Source organism: Equus przewalskii, chromosome 13 (assembly GCF_037783145.1).
Source record: "Equus przewalskii isolate Varuska chromosome 13, EquPr2, whole genome shotgun sequence".
Lineage (NCBI taxonomy): Eukaryota > Metazoa > Chordata > Mammalia > Perissodactyla > Equidae > Equus > Equus przewalskii.
The window spans coordinates 4,150,338-4,169,447 of NC_091843.1; the positions used below are offsets into that span (position 1 = coordinate 4,150,338).

A 19,110-nucleotide genomic window follows, 5' to 3' on the forward strand; every position below is an offset into this window, starting at 1 on the left:
GTTGGCCTAGAGAGCTATATTGGACACAGCCTCCATTTTGGCCTCCCTGCCTCCTTTCCTGCATTCCTTCTCCACATAGCAGCCAGAATGAGCCGCTCAAACAAGGTAGATTCCCAGCTTAAACCTTCTAAAGATCTCCATGAGGCCCTCTGTGACAGGGGGAGGTAGATGAGCGGATAACGTGGTATTGAGTTTAGCACACCTGGAAAAACGTCAACACAGGGTTGCCAAGAAATTTGGATGTCTGTCTCCATCCTAAGTCCTAAGATCAGTATTTAGGGCCCTGGGAGTCTGAACGGGGTGAGGGGTCAATACACACATACTAGATCCAATGGTAATATGGCCCCAAATCCCAGGTCTGTTAAGTTGCAGTCTGGCTCATGGGAGAAATTCTTTATTTAGATGCTTCAGTAACCAAGAGACAGAGCATAAGCAACGCACACCCACCCACACACGGTACGTAAAGGCATTTCACAGGTGAAGGGAGGGGGAGGGAGGCCACGAGAGCAGCTAGGGACTCTCTGACCCAGTGAGGAGGGACCTCTGATGGTGCCACTCCCTAGAATTCCTGTTTGAAAGTTACAAGGAAAAATCCACTCCCAGTGAAGTCCTAGGCCATAGAACACAGCAGAGCTGGAGAAATCTAGGTTTGGGGCCTGGGGAATATGCTTCCTCATGGCATCAGCTCTCCTTTCTTTCCCGGGGCCCATCCCGCTCCCCGGCACTCAGGAGCTTCCCGGTGGATGACGGGGGAGGACTAGCACCACAGCAACCTAGGCAGGCGGTCTGCTGCACGAGGGGGAGGGCTAGCGGGCCGAGGGCAGCAACCAGCCTCTGAGGTGGCTGGCATGAGGCAGTTTGCCTTTAGCGGCCCAGAACCATCAAGGAAACCTGTATGTGGGGATTTTCCCACATGACCCTGGGTCAGAGCACCTCTGATGGAGAAGGGGAGAGAACCCCATTGGAGCAGGATCCCACTGGGTACTGAGGCCTCCGACAGTTCTATCTTATTCCCAGCTGCTGCAGATCCTTAGCACCATTCAGGAACTGTGGAGAAGGGGCAGGAGGAGCAGCAATGCTCTGCCAGGACTGTGTCATTGCTGCAGGAGGAGATCTCACAGTGGACACAAATCTGTACAACTGGCCAGCATCTGGTTCCAGGCTCAGAAAAGCCTGTACTTTCTGGGAGAAGCGGGGTGCCACATTAGTTTCCATGCGGCAGCCACTTCCATCTGCCCTTTCTTGCCTACGCCAAGGTCTGGTATGAAAGCTCCAGGTTTCAATGGACATGCCTAGAGCCTAGGGAGAGCTCAGCTCTTTAGCTGCAGGGACTGGTTCAAAACTGACCTGCAGAGGAAAGACAGGCCTGGGGCCTCATGACATATGGCCCACAGGGGCTGGGGAAGGGGAAAGGCCATCCTTCATACTACCACTTGAGACCTCAAGATCTGTGCTTCCCTTGTCCTGACTACAGGGCCTGTTCTAAGCGAAGGAGCAGGGGTGGATTTGCCTGGACCAATCAGAGGCTGTCTGTGGCCCACTCCTGCCTCAGGCCTATATATTCTCCGGATGTAAGAAAGGAGGGAGAGGGAGCCAAGGGCTGACCACAGTCACAGGAAGGTGGCTCATGGCTGGTTCAACCTGGGGTGCTAGACACAAACACCTCTAGTCTTCCAAGGTGGCTGAGTCTTTCTGAATAGGTTGCCTTTGCACTGGAATCTGGCTCAGGGGTGATGCCACTGTTTTTGGTGACCTGTAATTTGAGAAGGAACAAAGGCACAGGGTCAGTTTGCGGTGGGTGTGATGGTGCTCCAGGTAGCTTATCCCAATGCTAGTACAGCTCTCCCAGGGCCTTAGAGTCATAAGCAGGGCAGCTCTCCTTTGCCTAGGGCCACTGTCTGCTAGGCACAACATCGAGTGCTTTGCTTCTAGCATCCTATTTCATCCTCACGGCAACTGCACAAGACAGGGAATAGCACCCCCATTTTACATATGAGGAAACTTAAGTTCAGAAAGTCTAAGTAACCTGCCCACAGTAAACGTTTTTTTTTTTTTAAAGATTTTATTTTTCCTTTTTCTCCCCAAAGCTCCCTGGTACATAGTTGTGTATTTTTAGTTGTGTGTCCTTCTAGTTGTGGCATGTGGGACGCTGGCTCAACGTGGCCTGATGAGCTGTGCCATGTCTGTACCCAGGATTTGAACTGGCGAAACCCTGGGCCACTGAAGTAGAACGCACAAACTTAACCACTCGGCCACCGGGCCAGCCCCGAACAGTAACCATTTTTTAAGTGTGGCAGATTCAGGACGGCAGCTCATGTCTTTCCACTATACCAAACCATTTATTCTGCCCCTAGGGCCCTATGTGCCCTGGAGCATACAGAACAACCATTCTCCCCTCTCATCAAGTCTAAAGTGGCTCTCCTGTTCCTCTCTATCCCACTCTCTGGGCACCCAGCACCACCTGATGTTGCTTTGTTTATGGATTTGTTTAGGATCTGATTCTAGCACCAGAGGGGGATCTAAAGGATCAGGGAAGAGCATTGGTACTGGTTCCTACTGTAGCCCCAGTGCCCAAAACAGGGCTTGGCACATAATAGGTGCTTAATAAATATTTGTTGAATGAATGAAAGCTTGTCTCTAACAGCTCCCCTTATTGGTCCTAGCACTTCACATATATTATCTCTAACCCTCACAATGTTCCATAAGGTGAGGATGATGAGCTCCCTTTGGAAGTGGCAGAGCAACATTTGGAGCCAAAGAGGTTTGAATCCTGGGTGTAACTTCAAGTAACTATATGGTCTTGGGGAAGTCATTAACCTACCTGACATTAGCTTCCCTTGGGTTGTAAACAGGGGTCTGAATTCAGAGCTGCTGCTGCGAATTAAATGAGATTGAATTAGGTGTTCAACAAATTGTAGCTATAACCTTACAGAAAAGGAATTGGAGCCCAGAGGTTTACTGACTCATCTAAGGTCCCATAGCTGGAAAGTGTAGGAAGAAAACAGTAGACAACTCCAGCATTTTCAAGTGTGGGTAGCCCCAGGGCAGGGCTCTGGCCAGCTCCAGTTGTCTGCTGAAACTGCCACCAGGCAAGCTGCAAGGGAGGCATATTGAAATAGGTGTGAGGCCCAGGCTGCGCTGCTGGGGCTTGCCTCAAGTCCACATCTAAGGGAAGCCGCAAGAGTCCTCCCAACTAAAGACACAGCTACAAATAAAGAGGAAGGTGCGCTGCAGTGTGGGGGAGGCGGCGTTAGGCAGAGCAGACAGGACCAAGGACATTTTTGACTCCAACACTCTGTGTTTCCACCACCTTTAATTCCCTCGGTTCTGTGAGCAATGCAGAACCAACTACTAAAGTCAAAGCAATCATTTCAGCTGACTTTCCTGCCTGAAACTCAGTTTCCTCATCTGTAAAACAGGATAATTCCCATCTCAGGTTATGCTGTGGCACACTGTCCATACTACACAGTTCCCTTCTGCGAGGAAAGGAGGGAACCACGTGAGCCCTCCCCCGCTGGGGCCCTAGCCTCTTCATGTCACATGGTGCCACAACCTCCTTGTCAGCACGGTACCCCAGAGGAGCATGCTGTGAGCCTAAGTCTGAATTATGGATCTGCCCCATAGGATCACTCTGAATGGTGGTTGCTTATATCTGTAAAATCAGAATAATCATCCCTTCTTCCCAGGGTTGTTGTGAGGATTACCTGAGAGAATGTGCTTGGCATATGGCCGGCAAAAGAACAAGGGCTCAAAAAATGCTAGTCATTTTCAAGATTATCACGAACTGAAGACTCTCTGTTTACCAATTCCCTTCAAAGCACTTATCATAATTTGTAATTAGTTTTTTTACTTGCTTATTGTTTGCCTCCTCCCATCAGAATGTAAAGTCATGAGAGCAGGGACTGGGTCTGCCTTGGCCACCACTCAGAGGGTATCCAGTATTTGATGAATGAATGAAAGAACCTGGTCATATTTGGTATTGGCCTGTAGAGGGAGCTCTTGCCATAAAATTGACAGGAATGAAGAAATAGGGTCTTCAAGTCAGCGGAAAAAAAATGCTTCCCCAGTCAGACTCCTAAGGCCAGGAAATCCAAGTACTCTTAGGAGATCACCAAGGAAATCGTCCACGCTTCTCTACTAAAACCTTCAGCTCAGCAGGTCCGATGGCTGGGGAGAAGCTGATGGGTGAAAAACTTACAGAGGAGCCGCTTCCTTCTGTTAACTGACTGATCTTTTTGTTGACTGAGAAAAGGCTGCCAGGGTTCCATTTTAGCCAAGGAGCACCTGGCTTTGTGCTGATTCAGAAGCCCTGAGCTCCTGCAGCAGACCCTTGAATTTCAAAGGACGATTACTCACTGGTTCTTGTGTTTGAAGCCGCTGACATGAGCTTGGTACTGTTCTATGGAGTTCAGCACTATCTTACATGTCTTGCAGGGGTAGCCCTTCCCGGCTGAAACACACATAAAAGTCGAGATGCTTTGTTATCCACTAAGAAGGGACCTTTGACAGTGTGTGCAAATGCCCTTCTGAGGATGCCTTGAGGGGGGTGAGGTGAGGTGGTTGGCCCTGATGAGAATCCCAAAGGCCTCAACGCTCAGGGGACACATGCTGTTGTGCCTATGTGCTCCTTGGGGGTGGGAACCTTCTCATTCCCCTCCATGCCCCCAGTTCCAGCATTGAGCCTGGTGCAGAGTAGTTACCTGAGTAAATAAAAGATTGACAGAACAAAGAGGTGACATTTGGCCTGTCTTCTCCATCTTTTTTTTAAAGATTGGCACCTGAGCTAACAACTGTTGCCAATGTTTTTTTTTTCTGCCTTTTCTCCCCCAATCCCCCAGTACATAGTTGTATATTTTAGTTGTGGGTCCTTCTAGTTGTGGCATGTGGGATGCTGCCTCAGTGTGGCCTGACAAGCAGTGCCATGTCCGCGCCCAGGATCCAAACCAGCAAAACCCTGGGCCGCGGAAATGGAGCGCGCGAACTTAACCACTCGGCCACGGGGCTGGCCCCTGTCTTTTCCATCTTGACTGTGCTAAGTGCCCTCATTAAGGATGCCCCTAATGAGAGATCTCTGAGAAGGTGCCACTCTCCTCGGTCTTGCAATAACAGTAATTAATAAGAACACGTGTTACGAAAATCAATCTGTCTTTCTACCTTGGGGCTCACAGACACCCTGTCTCGCTACTCACCAGGACTGCTCTAATGGCAAAGTGGCCTTTATCCACAAGGTCTAGCAGAAAGCAGGAGTGAAGATACGGGGATGGATTCCTGGCTCTGCCTTCATGTGACCTTGGCTAAATCCCTTCCCCTTTCTGATTCTCACCTTTTCTAAACTATAAACCACTTATACCACAACTTATAACCATAATACTTATAATAAAAAGCAGCTATTAGTTACTAAGTGCCTGATATAGCCCATGCACTTCATAAAATTTTGTTTGGCCCTCATGATCCTGTGAGAATCATTACCACTATTCTATAGATGAGGAAACTAAGGCACAGTCACATGTCCAAGAACCCAGAGTTAGTAAGTGCAAACTCAGACGTGGCTGACTACAAAGGCCATACTTATCCTAGCATGCAGGGTGCCGGCTGTACAGGAAAGGCAGCTGTATACAGGACTTCAAGAGCCCTTCTGGCTCTGACACCTTTTGAATCATCTGCCATCCTAAAGTCTCAGAGCTCTGGAGTGGGATCACCTAGGCTCAAATCCAAGCTCTATGCTTTCTTACCTGTAGGACCACAGGCCAGTTACTTAACCTCTCTTGAGATTTGGTTTCCTCATTTGTAAAAGGGGGGATTCTCTGAGACTCAGGTTATTTACCTATAACATGAGGTCAGTATTAGTATCAACCTCATAAAGTTATTGTAATGATTCAAATAAAAGCATTTGGCACATAGTTAAGTATTCAACAAATGTGAGCTTTTATCACTACTATTATTTCACTCTTATGGGCTCCATGAGTCATGCTGGGCAAAGAGGTGGACAGTATCTGTTAACCAGTCATCCATGGCAGCTGCAGCTATGGAGAACGCCAACAATCTCCTCTACTCCAATAAGCTAGCCAATGTTCCCAGCTACCTTTGTTTCCCTTGTACCTTCAGATATTTTCTGGAAGACATATCCCTTTAAAGCATCTAAGGGGAAAATTACTGCAATCAGAATTTAGGTACTTTTTAGACATTTAAGATCAGAATTCATGGTTCAACACTAACAGGGAAAAGATGCATAATGGATTAGACTAGCAGAACTATCTTTCCACCAAGGTCAGGAGTGGGACCTAGGGCTGGTGAGGGGGTGACAACCACCAATGGTTAAGAGTTACTGATGCCCAGATTACAACAGCCCACTCTTATTAAGCACCAGGCAGCATGCCAGGATTTTGGATATTTATGTCCCTGCATTCTTACAACCACCGGCAAGATAGGTGGTGATCTCCATTTTTCAGAGCAGGAAACAGGCCCAGAGAGGTTAAGTGGTTGACTTGAGGTCAGAGCTGGAGTTTGCCCTCTGGTTTGTGAAGCCCCCATTCTTCCCTCTGTACCACAGGTCTCTGGACTCTCCTATGTCCCCTATGAGATACAAGATCTCAGCACACTGTTTACTGATCTGTAAGCTAGATTTAAATCCTCATCTGGGATGACTGCAGAATTCACTGGTGCTTCAAAAAAACAGATTTGTCCTGTACCCACACTCATGAATTTTCATCTGCTTTCCACTTTACGTTTGATATTCTGGTTTACCTGCGTGATTTTATGAAGTATAAGCCACTAGAGCTGATTTTTAAACATTGGACTTATTTGGAAAAGCACCTGTATCTCCTCCCTTTTACTGCCTTAAAAGACCTGTCTAAACTTGCTTCTCCATTTTCTTGCCTCTCAATTACTTTGCAACCTTACTACGCACTTTGCGATCTCACTGCACACACACAGACATGCGCCACACGCTCTTTCTGAGGCCAGTGTTGACTTTGCTGTATCTAAATCTAATGAACCAAGTGGATGTTTATGAGGCTCATCATACCTGACCTCTCACAGCACCTGATGGAACTGGTGACTCCTCCTTCTTCAATGCCCGTGGCGTTCAGCATGCTGCACCCTTGCTTTTTCTCCTCTGCTGGCTCCTTCTCAGTCTCTTTTGCTGTCTCCTGTTTGACCTCCACTATTTAACACTGGCATTCCAGAGAGCTCAATGTTTTTCTTTTTTCACTTTATTGTTTTATTTTTAATTGTGGTAAAATACTTATAACAGAAAATTTACCATCTAAACTATTTTAAGTGTACAACTCAGTAATGTCAAAGGAGAAGTTTGGGCTAGAGAAATTTGCGTTTTCATCATGTTAAGTATATTCACATTGTTGTGTAACCAATCTCCAGAACTTTTTCATGTTGCAAAACTGAAAATCTACACCCACTGAACAACTCCCCATTTCCTCCTCCTCCTAACTCCTGGCAACCACCATTCCACATTCCGTTTCTGTAGGTTTGATTGCTCTAGATATCTCATACAGGTGAAATCATCCAGGATTTGTCTTTTGTCCCTGGCTTGGTTCACTTAGTATAATGTCTTGAAGGTTTATCCATGTTGTAGCACGTGAAAGAATTTCCAGAGGGCTCAGTCTTAGACCCTCAGGCTCTTCTCTCTTTAAACTCTCTAAGGGATCTCATTTATTCCCCTGACTTTGATTACCACCTATTAGGTTAAAACATATGAAACTACCAATATTTAACAGTTTCTGACGTATCAAAATGGCAATATCTCTAACCCAGACCTCTCCTTTGAGGTCTAGACCTTTATATCCAACTGCCTCTGTAATATCTCTACTTAGATATCTCATGGACATCTTAAACTCAAGCTGATGGAACCTGGTTATCCCCCTAAATCTGGGCACCATCCTTGACTGTTCCTTTTCTTTCCTCTCCCACGCTTGATGGCGAAGTCTTGATTCTACTTCATACAAACTTCTTGAATCCATCTACTTCTGTCTACTTCCTCTGCTGTTACCTTAGTCCAAGCTTCTATCTTCTTCAGTGTGAATTACTATAATAGCCTCATTGCTGGTCTCTCTTCACTACTTTTCCTCCCTATTCTTTTCCTTTTTTTTTTTTTGTGAGGAAGATTAGCCCTGAGCTAACATCTACCGCCAATCCCCCTCTTTTTGCTGAGGAAGATTGGCCCTGACCTAACATCCATGCCCATCTTCCTCTATTTTATATGTGGGATGTCACCACAGCATGGCTCAATAAGCGGTGTGTAGGTCTGTGCCTGGGATGTGAACCTGTGAACCCTGGGCTACCGAAGCAGAGTGCATGAACTTAATCACTACGCTCCTAGGCCGCCCCCTACTCCCTATTCCAACCCATTCTCTACTTTGTGACCAGAATGATATAAGAATGTTTAAACTGTCAATGGCTTCCCAATGATTTTAGGATAAACACCTAAACCCTTAACATGACCCACAGTGCCATGACGAGGCGCTTGCTCCTCTTCCCAGCATCCTTTTGCCCCATACTATCCCCTTGCTGTCTGGGAGGCCTTCCTTGATCCTTGCTCCCCTATTTTAGGTTATCGCCATAGTATCCCCTTTGTTTGCTTTTCTAAAGCTTGTAACTTATAGTTCTTTGCTCAATGCCTGTCTCCTCTGCTAGACTTGAAGCTCCATGAGAACATGGACAATACCTGTCTTATTTACTACCATATATCCAATGGTATTAGGAAAGAGCTCAACAAGTACTTCTTGACTGTATATGAATTTAATAAGACGTGAAAACCTGTCTTATGTACAGGGGTTGAAGAAACTGATAGATCAGCATGGGGCAGAGAAAGCAGACCTGTTCTTTGTAGGTGGCAAGGCCCTAAGTAGGGAGAGAAAGAGATGGGGTAAAGCAGAGGAAGATCCCAGTAACCCAGAGGAGAGGCTGAGTGCTTGGCAGCTGGAAGGCCTTGGCTGCCTGAATGACATGCAGGTTTTAGTTTTGGCATTCTTGGGGAGACGAGAGAAACGTGAACCTGGAGTATAAAGCAAACTCCATGTCTTGTTTGATCCGCTTAGTAGATGCTGCGTTTACCCCTGGAGGGAGAGATCCGGACACTCTGGGTCACCTCACATTTGACTCATACTTGTCACGAGATACTTGCCAGGAGTCCCATGGAAACTATTCTCTGACCCAACACAGAAATTGACCTGGGTTTCAGTGCTGGCTGCCTAGTATGGGACCCAGTACAAATCACTTCATCTTTCTGATCTTAACGTCCTCATTTGTAAAATGGGGATAATCAACCTTGCACAACAGAGTTGTTCTGAGGATTAAATCAGGTAATTGCATGTGAGAGCATCTGGCCTAAGGCCTGGACTACAGCAGCCATCAGTAAGTGTAGGATGACTGACTGACTGAACAAACTAACAAAAGAACAAGCTTTGACTCAAGTGAGCAGGAAAAAGTCAAGCTGCTAACAAATCTAAACCCTTTGCTAAGGCAGAATCCCTGTCAGTTGAAGTCACTGCCTGCATATCAACATCCCACTTCTGTGAGTCAGCAGGGGGTCAGGGTAGGCTCAGTGCCTCTGCTGACATCCTGTACTTGGAACGCCTCTGGCCAAGTACTCTCAGAGCCGGAGGCAAGAGGACAGAGTTTAAGTTTTGGAGCCAGACAGATCTAGAGACCCATACTGATGTTACTTAACTTAGAAGTCCTATCAGCTGTATGACCTGGAGCAAGTCACTCTCTCAACTTCTTTATTTGTGAAATGGGAAAATCATCCCTATTTATGGGAATACTGTGGGGATTAAATTATAATGTATATATTAATATCAAAGGGGGATGTGCTACCCCTGCCCCCTGGCTAGGTTTTCATGAAAGATTTTGGCTGATCTGCAAAGCAGTCAGACGCCTTAAGCAAGAAAAAAGGATTATGGTAATTTAGTCTTAGACAAATGGAGGAGGGTGGATACAGGAAGGTGGCTTTGGCTTGAGGTAAAAGAAGAGAATGGACACAAGTTAAGATAAGCAGCCTAAAACACTGCAGTGCCTGAGTTCTGCCAGTGGACAAGAGATAATGAGGGAAAGACCAGGGCAGGGCCTGGTAAAGGAGAGGCAGGAGCTGGAGCAAAGAAGCATCAACTGCAAGAGAACCTTGGGTCGTGCCAGCTGGATGCTATGCTGTTCCTATCAGTCGCAGGCCAAAATAGAAGCATCTTGTGAAGCGGGGTTCTGAGGAGCTTGGTTCCGAAGTTTCCAGATTCCTCAGCATATGGGACTGATCCTGTTAAAGGAGAAGGCACTGCCGGGTATGTGGAACAGTACGTAATTATCAGCCACCTCTTTCTGACTTTGAAGGTTTGTAAAGCAGGGTCCTTCAATGGCATTGGAGGAGCAAACCTGCTAAAGGGATGCCCTCGTGCTTCACAGCCACTGCTTGGCATCCTTCCCATTTGCGTCGGTATTGCCCAAACATGGCCTGTGTTGTATGGCTGCTTTGGGATGTGGGGGACTGGTGAGAGGCATCCTCCCCTCCTTGCCCCTAGGTGGTCTGGAACATCTATGGCACCTGGCTGTTCATCTTTCTGGGATTGTGGGCAGACTACAGATGACTCTGCACAGCAGCTTCCCTGAGGCCATGCTGTTCACACCTGGATGCCATGAGGGCCTCAAGTGTTGACTGTCTGGTGCTGCATCTCCAAGGCCTGGTGAGGAAACCCTGAGGACCAACACCAATGCTCCTGTAGGCTCCACAGAGGAACTGTCAGTCTTGGTCACTACCTACCCCAATGAGGGAACACAGTAGGTGCTCAATAAATATTTACAGTCTGAATGAAAGAGAAAATACTAATCTTCCCCCTTCGCCATCTTTAGGCCCTGAGTAGTTACTGTGATGGGAAGGGCTCCTCACTTTTTACGAATGCTCACTCGTGTGATGCTGACTGGCATCTTGAGGTCAGGGAGGGAGCTAACACTCTTGAGTCAGAGTGGTCTCCTTCCCCATACCCCAAGAATCCAGGCAGGCCTCAGATGCTGGGAGAGGAGGGGCGCTGAGAACACTCTAAAATCTGACAAGCTGCTGAGGCCTTCACACAAGAAATGTGGACGACAGGCAGTTTAAATTAGGGGTTACGAACTGGTGGCCCTTGGCCCAAATCTGGATTAGAGACTGGTTTGACTCACGCAGGGTTTAAAATTTTTTAAATTTAGTGGCACATTTAAAAATCATAAGAATTCTCACTCAAATCTGGCTTCTAGATTCTTTTGAAAAACTGAAAGACGGTAACAACTGGCTAGAGCTGGCTAGGAGGGGCATGCACTCTTCAGCTGACCATATTCCCTCCTGGCTCTTTCACTTATTTAAATCTCCTGTCTGGCTTCTGCAGGCAATTGAGTTTGCAATGCCTGCTTGAGAAGACCTAAGAAGGAAAAGCATAGCCTTGGTGGTCTAGGGAGCCCCAGTGGTCAAGCCCCAATCCAGTTCTGGTATGAGCTGGGCCTCCTTACCTGATGAGTCAGTGACAGCAGGGTCTGCCAGCCGCCCATAGTGTGCCATGAGTTTGAGCTTGGTCTCCTGTTTCCTGTGTTTCTTGCCCACATAATGTTGCTGAGCCATGACAGGGTCGTTGAAAGTCGCGTGGCAGAGGCTGCAGAACTTGTCTGGGTCTATCATCTCTCTATTCTGGTGCAGGGCTAAGGTGGAGGCCACAAGGAAAGGGTTTGTAAGGCGTTTCGACAGAGCTGCGGTGAGAGAGTTCAAACAGAAACAATGAAAAACCCGGATGGTGCCAGGCTTGCGTGCATGCTGAATGCAAAGAAAGGCTGGGTCACTAGTTAATCACACTTGCACATGTAGCACTACCTGTGTGAATCAGAATGAAAGCCTTCCCTAATTAGGAAAACTGGGAAGATCTGGGGGAGCCCAAAGATCAGCTACTTTGTCAGCAGCTTTAACTACTTTAGGCATAGGAATCCCAATTTTCTCACATTCCGAGGAGGCTCTGTACTTCTATTATCAAGTTGCCAAATTACAACAGTCTATAGATATACATGCTTGCAACCTTTTTATCCCTCAGAATTCCCCAGAACTTCACAGCAGTGGAACAAGAAGTTTGGGTGTTTTGTCCCATCCTCGAAGTACCCAAGTTACAGAGCTGGGAGCCAATGCACAGATGCAGAAATTAAGGGCCTGAGGGTCATTTAGAAAAGGCAACTGTACTAGGGAGGCATTTTATTTATTTTTTTATTATTATTTTATTATTATTATTTTTTGGGGGAAGATTAGCCCTGAGCTAACTGCTGCCAATCCTCCTCTTTTTTTGCTGAGGAAGACTGGCCCTGAGCTAACATCCGTGCCCATTTTCCTCTACTTTATATGTGGGACGCCTACCACAGCATGGCCATGTCCACACTTGGGATCCGAACCGGTGAACCCCAGGTCGTCAAGTAGAACATGCGCACTTAACCGCTGTGTCACCAGGCTGACCCCTAGGGAGGCCTTTTAGGCTACACTGCCTTCTAGGCTGAGCTGGGGAGACAAGAGGATGACACTGACATTCATTATGTACTTTGTATATATATTTTCTCCTTTGGTCCTCAGAACTACCCCATGAACTAGGTATCGTTTTGCCACATTAGAGAGAAAAATTGAGGCTCAGATGGCCCAGCTAGTGGGTGAGTCAGGTCTGTGTGACCCTAAAGACCATGCCCTCTTTGCTATGCCAGGCTGCCAGAGGGTGGCAGGGAAAGTTGAAGGCTACAGCTTATGCTTTCATCTTCAGAAAACATTCCTGGCTCTGGTCAATGAATTCAGGGCATCAGAGCCGGGTTTGGGCATATGTGCAAGCCTCCTGTGGGTCAGCAAATGTCCTGATGCTGACTGCAGGATGTGCTGCTGCCTTATAAGGTGGGTGCCACGACTCACTAATCAACGAGTCTGGCTGAAATGGTGCCAAGCTAGTAACCACTACTTTAAGAATGTGGCTTAGAACCCCCCCACAGGTAGAGGAGCGGTGGGGCTCAGCAGCACTCACAGACACACGGCTCAGATGCTCTTTCATCTCTGCACCACTTAAATGGGGGAAGTTTTGAGGATTTTTGGCAAGTCAGAGGAAACTTGCTGGCTTTTCCCACAGTAATTTTCCAGTATAGGGAATCTCAATTTCCTTGGCCATTGATTTTTCCTGGTCATTGCTTCAGCAAGGCACTTGAAAAGTAATGTACATGTTGTAGAATATTTAATAATATGAGAAAATATTCAGTATGTGGTGTTGAGTGTATAAAAAAGCAGGTTGTACAGCAATATATTTCTTATGTCTTCAATTTTGCAAAACAACAACAAAAAGCACACTGGTGATAATGGAAAAAAGACCAAAAGCATAGAGTAAAAGGGTGCTTTTTGGTATTTTCCAACTTTTCTACAATGACTGTAGATTTTTGACATGAGAAAAGAGGCAATAATGGTCGTTAAGACATAAAGGTCACTGTTTAAAAGATACTGAAGAGAAGCATCAGAGGTGAATGGTTAAGTAAAGTTAGAGAAACTGCTTAATGGACATAAAATGAAAATGAGAGCTATGGGAGTCTTCTCTCAGGAAACAGCTTGAAATACTACAAGTATTCTACAGGGATGTCCACTGTATTGTTACTTATAAATACCAAAAAAGCAGAGGGGGAAAAACTTAAATATTCAACATTAGAGGAATGGGGTTAAGTGTGGTATGATGGGATATTACATTGTCATTAAAAATGTTTATGAAAAAGTTTTTAATAACATGGGAAATATAAATGTTATATTAAATGAAAAGAGTATGAAAGAAAATTACACACGCAATATGATCACGTCATTGTTAAAAAAGATACGTGCAATCTATATGTGTACACTGGTATTTTGAGACATCACCAACATATTACATGTTTCTTGGTGGTAGGATTTGGGTGATATTTTACTTTCCTCTTTGTACCTTTCAAATTATTTAAACTAGAATTATTCATAATGAGTATACATAGTTTTTATAAAAATAATAAGGTTAAAGTATTCTAAGTTTATATGCACATATACATGGATTTAATCTAGATATACATAAAACAAATATACACACAGATATACACACATACACATAACAGAAGATTTTAGGAGAAACAGTACTCCAAAATGTTAACAGTGGTTATCTCTGAATGGTAAAATTATGGGTACTTTTTCTTTCCATTTATCTATATTTTCCATATTTTCTACAACATGCTTGTATTACTTTTATATTAGAAAAACGTTTGATTTCAGAAATATAGTTACAAACTCATCTAATAATATGGAAATATACCTAAACTATAAAATTAAATGAAAAGCAAAAAGCAGGATACAAATGGTACATAAACTATGATTACAAGTATATAGAAACATATCTGCGTGTAGCAAAGGCCGAAAGTGAATATGGATAATAACCCTTTTTTCTTTTTTTTTTGAGGAAGATTAGCCTTGAGCTAACATCTGCCGCCAAGCCTCCTTTTTTTGCTGAGGAAGACTGGCCCTGGTGGGGCTGGCCCTGTGGCCGAGTGGTTAAGTTCACGCACTCCACTGCAGGCGGCCCAATGTTTCATTGGTTCAAATCCTGGGCGTGGACATCAAACCACGCTGAGGCAGCATCCCACATGCCACAACTAGAAGGACCCACAATGAAGAATACACAACTATGTACTGGGGGGCTTTGGGGAGAAAAAGGAAAAAATAAAATCTTAAAAAAAAAAAAAAAGGCTGGCCCTGAGCTAACATCTGTGCCCATCTTCCTCTATTTTACATGTGGGACGCCTACCACAGCATGGCTTGACAGGTGGGGCATAGGTCCACATCTGGGATCCGAACCGGTGAACCCCCGGCCACTGAAGTAGAATGTGTGAACTTAACCGCTGTGCCACTGTGCTGGCCCGGATAATAACCTCTTGAATAAGAAATTTGTGGGACCAGGCATATTCCAGGGAACTTTCCCATTCATGGAAAGATAAGTCTATACAAAGCTAAAGATAACTGAACTTATAAAGTTCTGTTTTTAAGCTAGTTTCTCTTGGCCTAATGTTTAATCTTTTTGGTACAATGAATGGTCCCAACACTGACTTTAAACAAAAGCAATTAGTACAACTTAATGATGAACAAATCATAAGCAAGGTCAATGACACACTCCGTGAGGTGGATGCCTAACCAACTACTGCATTTTATGGGGGAGTCCACTCACTGGGTATCTTGATGATGCTGATAATAGTAACAATAGCAGCTGTTATTTACTGAGCATCTATTATATCCTAGGTTCCTAACATATGTTATTTCATTCTTACAACCTATGAAGTAGATAGTATAATCAACATTTTATAGGTGAGGAAACTCAGGCATGAAGAAGTTAAGTCATACAGATGATAAATAACACTGCCAGGATTTAAACCTGGGCATCTATGACTTCAAAGACCATAGTCTGTTTTGACATAGCACAAATAACTAGAATTGGGTGTGATGGGAGAGCATAATTAAGAGTGATTTTTTACCCTATCTTCAAAGCTTCCAAAACAATGTTGTCTTATTTTTATAATAAAGTAATACAAAAAAGATAAATCTTATAGATAGTGTTGTCTACTTCTTGGTCCAAAATAGAGAAGCAAAAATTACCAAGAAAAAATGAAATAAAGATCAAAAAACTTTCACTCTTGACTAACTGCAGTTAGGAGAGGTTAAAAATCCCAGAAAGTCAGGAGTTAATGAGATGAAAGCAAGGGCTGAGCCCCAGTGGTAACAAGATAAAGGGGGCTATTTTAGAAGTCACTGCACTGGGAATGAATTCATGGCAGTGGCAAACACAGCTTGCTGGGCAGTAGTGGCAGCACTGAAGTATTCAGCTTTGAAAGGCAAGTCCCTGTCTTGAGGAGAAGAGGCAGCTTTGAGGATTAAAGTGAGCAGGGCATAACCTGAGCACACAAAAAAAGACAAGGATTTAGCTTTCAACTAGGAACACATGGTAAAAGGGCAGGTGGATGCTGGGAGGGAAAAATACGTGGGAGAGGTAGGAGATAGAATGCTCTCATGGTGTGCATGGCCTGGAGGACTTTGGCATTCCTGAGTTATAAATAATTATTAGTCAGGACAAAAGCTCAGAGCTAAGAAGCTTCTATAGAGAAAAACTGATGTAACCCAAGAAAGAGAGGTTAGGTGAGCACAACTCTGAGGCTGCATTTCAATGAAACTGTGTCTACTTTATTATTTTTAAGGGCTCTTAAAAGCAGTTCAACCTCTCCAAGTCTGTGGGCCCAGTGAGCATTTCTGGGAGCACCTGTCATTGGTGCCTTGAGGACGGGAGGGGTCCCGAGACAGCACTACTCAGGAAAACCAGTACCTTCCACCTTAGTGGATTGCTGCTTCAGCTTTAAGTTCTTTGCGTGGGTCTTCCCCAGGTAGTGCGACTGGGCCACGACAGGGGAGGAAAAGGTCATGTTACAGATGGGGCAGCACTGGTTCTTGTCTTTGCTTCTGCTGCTCTTCTGGTTAGGAGAAAGAACACAGGTCTGATCACGCCATTGCCCAGCCAGAAAATCTTCAATGGTTCCCCACTGCCCACAGGAGAATGGGCATTCAAGGCCCCCTTCATACACTAACCCCAACCTACCTTTCTGGATTCTTCTCCAGCTACTTCATCCCAGGGTCTACTCACCACTCCCCACTTTATTCTCTGTTGCTTCCTTGCTTTGCTTAGGCCATTCCTCTTGCCTAGAAATGGTCTTCCCTTCTTTCCTGCCTGGCATATGTCTGCCTAGCCTTCGAGGACTAGATTTTTATTTTTATTTATTTTTTTTTTTTGAGGAAGATTAGCCCTGAGCTAACTGCTGCCAACCCTCCTCTTTATGCTGAGGAAGACTGGCCCTGAGCTAACATCCGTGCCCATCTTCCTCTACTTTATATGTGGGACACCTGTCACAGCATGGCTTGACAAGCAGTGCCTTGTCCTCACCCAGGATCCCAACCGGCGAACCCCAGGCCGCCAAAGTGGAACGTGCGCACTTAACCACTGCTCCACCGGGCCGGCCCCGAGGACTAGATTAAATATCTCCTCTTCTGGGAGACTTCTACTCAAGAAAATCATTCAGTAAACAATTATCAAGCCTCTCTGTGTGAGTATTCCAGGAAGAACTCATCTTGTTCCTCTTTTGTACTCCCAGAGTGCATGAACTAAGACCTCTTATACCACTTGTCACCCTAAACTGACAGTGTCATAGCTTAGGAGGCTTTTCTGTGAACTTAAGTGCAATATTTGGGCATGGACTGTTTGACTCATCTTTGTTTCCTATCCTTAGCACCCTGCTGAAGTCTGGCACACAGCAGATGCTCAGGGTTTGTTGAACAAGCAGATCACTGGGTTTTATTTGTTGATTATGATTAGGCTAGGAAACAATCTATTTCAAACCTACATCAGGGGCTTCTAGCCTCTCTCTGAGAAGGTTTGATCTCTGAATAAAGTATTCACTGTAAGACAGCATTTTGCAACCTTGACACTATTGACATTTGGGGCTGGATAATTCTTCGTTGCAGGGGAGGAGCCCGTGACCCATGTGAACTACTGGGCCACCTGAGAGTTAAAGGAACCAAGATACAAAGAGGTAAGGTGACTTGCCCAGGGTCACAGAGTTGATCTTGTCTTTCTGAATTCCAAATCATAAGGAGAAGGGCAACCAGGGGATGCATCCAGTGAATTTGGAGAAAGGATGAGTAATGTCCTTTCAAACCTGTGGTCACTATAACAGGAGGCATAGTTTGTAAACTTATTCATTGAGTATCCACTAAGAACTGGAATTTTACCTTATCATACCCTTAAGAGGTAGAATTATTATCTCCATTGTATGGGTGAAGTACAGAAAGGTTAAGTGATGTGCCCAAAGTCACCCAACCAGTAAGTTGCAGAGCTAGTATCAGACCTTAGTCTGCTGACTTTTCATCCAATGACATTTGTACAGCCGCTTCTGGAACAAAAATAATAGTATTCCTGAGAGACTGAGGTTGTTTCAGCATAATTCTCACAGTGTTTCTAAGCCAAAAAGGAAATGTGTTTCCATCTCAATCAGAGGAGGCATTTGGAAAGGTGTTCCTTCCACATGTTTATTAGGAACATTCAAGGGCTGAACTCGGCTCTTTTCCCTGGATCTTAAGAAAGCAAAGAGCCTGGCTTCCTTCCACTTTCTCTCCTGGAGCAGTGACCTGGCAGCTTCCTGCCTACTCCAACAAACCATGAGTGGTAATGCCTATCCATGGCTCCATTTACTGAGCCCCTCCTATGTGCCAGGCTCTGTCTTGGGTGCTTTTTATAAACGTTCCCTCATTTTAGTTTGGAAAAATCCTAAAAGGTAGTTGATAGTGGCATCCTCATTTTTATAGAGGAAGAAATCAAGGCTCAGAGAAGTAATAAGATTTGCCCAAGTCACACGACAGGGCTGGGACTTGAAGCCAAGTCAGTCTGACTCAAAGCCCACATTCTTTCCACCACACCAACCTGCCTGCTGGCTTCCCTGGGAAGCGAGCGGTCTCATTATGGCAGCTGGATTACCTGATCTGAGTCTAGCTTCTTCGTTTCCCCCTTTAATGTCTCCATTCCATGGATTGCTAGGTATCTCTTCACTTTGTTGGCATGTTTTTTGCTCTGCAAGAACCCAGGAAAAAGATCAAAGATAGCCAAATGCCATTTCATATCTAAGGCACTCAAAAACACTTACTAGATTTTCATCTGATTCACCCTCCTAAAAAGTTTTGAGGAGAGGGTCGAGGGGGAGAAATCTAGTTTACTGAGTTCCTACTCTGTTCAAGGCATTTAACATGCCGTCAGATCTAATCTTTACAACAATCTATGAAAAAATTATCATCATTTCTATCTTATACATGAGGAAACTGAGGCTGAGATGGTGAGGTTTCTTGCCCAAGATGAGAAGCAGAGTTGTGATTTGAACTCAGGTTTATTTAAAGCCAAAGTGCATACTTTCTACTGTACCAAGCTGCAAGGGAAGACATAAGTATAATGACCCTGATTTGGATGGGAGAGATGAGACTCAGAAAAATTAAGTCAATCTTCAAGTCATAGTCAACATGCATGGAGGCAACATGTGGTGGCT

The 19,110-nt window shown here is 45.1% G+C and overlaps 1 protein-coding gene across 21 annotated transcripts in view; it reads right to left on the reverse strand.

The window, feature by feature from the left end:
* Positions 1-378: 378 nt before the first annotated feature.
* ZNF346 (zinc finger protein 346) overlaps positions 379-19,110 on the reverse strand; it is a 29,139-nt gene continuing 10,407 nt past the window's right edge. For 2 of the 21 annotated variants that reach the window (XM_070570295.1, XM_008529757.2), the window contains 5 exons: positions 18,552-18,644; positions 16,353-16,497; positions 11,488-11,721; positions 4,357-4,450; positions 379-1,753 (listed from right to left, as the gene is read on the reverse strand). In XM_070570295.1, the coding sequence (XP_070426396.1) occupies positions 1,666-1,753; positions 4,357-4,450; positions 11,488-11,721; positions 16,353-16,497; positions 18,552-18,644 (654 nt within the window). In that variant the 3' untranslated portion in view covers positions 379-1,665. Of the gene's footprint in view, positions 1,754-2,821; positions 2,875-4,356; positions 4,451-10,134; positions 10,265-11,487; positions 11,722-16,352; positions 16,498-18,551; positions 18,645-19,110 lie in introns of all 21 variants that reach the window. The other 19 variants (XM_070570293.1, XM_008529756.2, XR_011525443.1 and 16 more) reach the window with 18 other exon arrangements.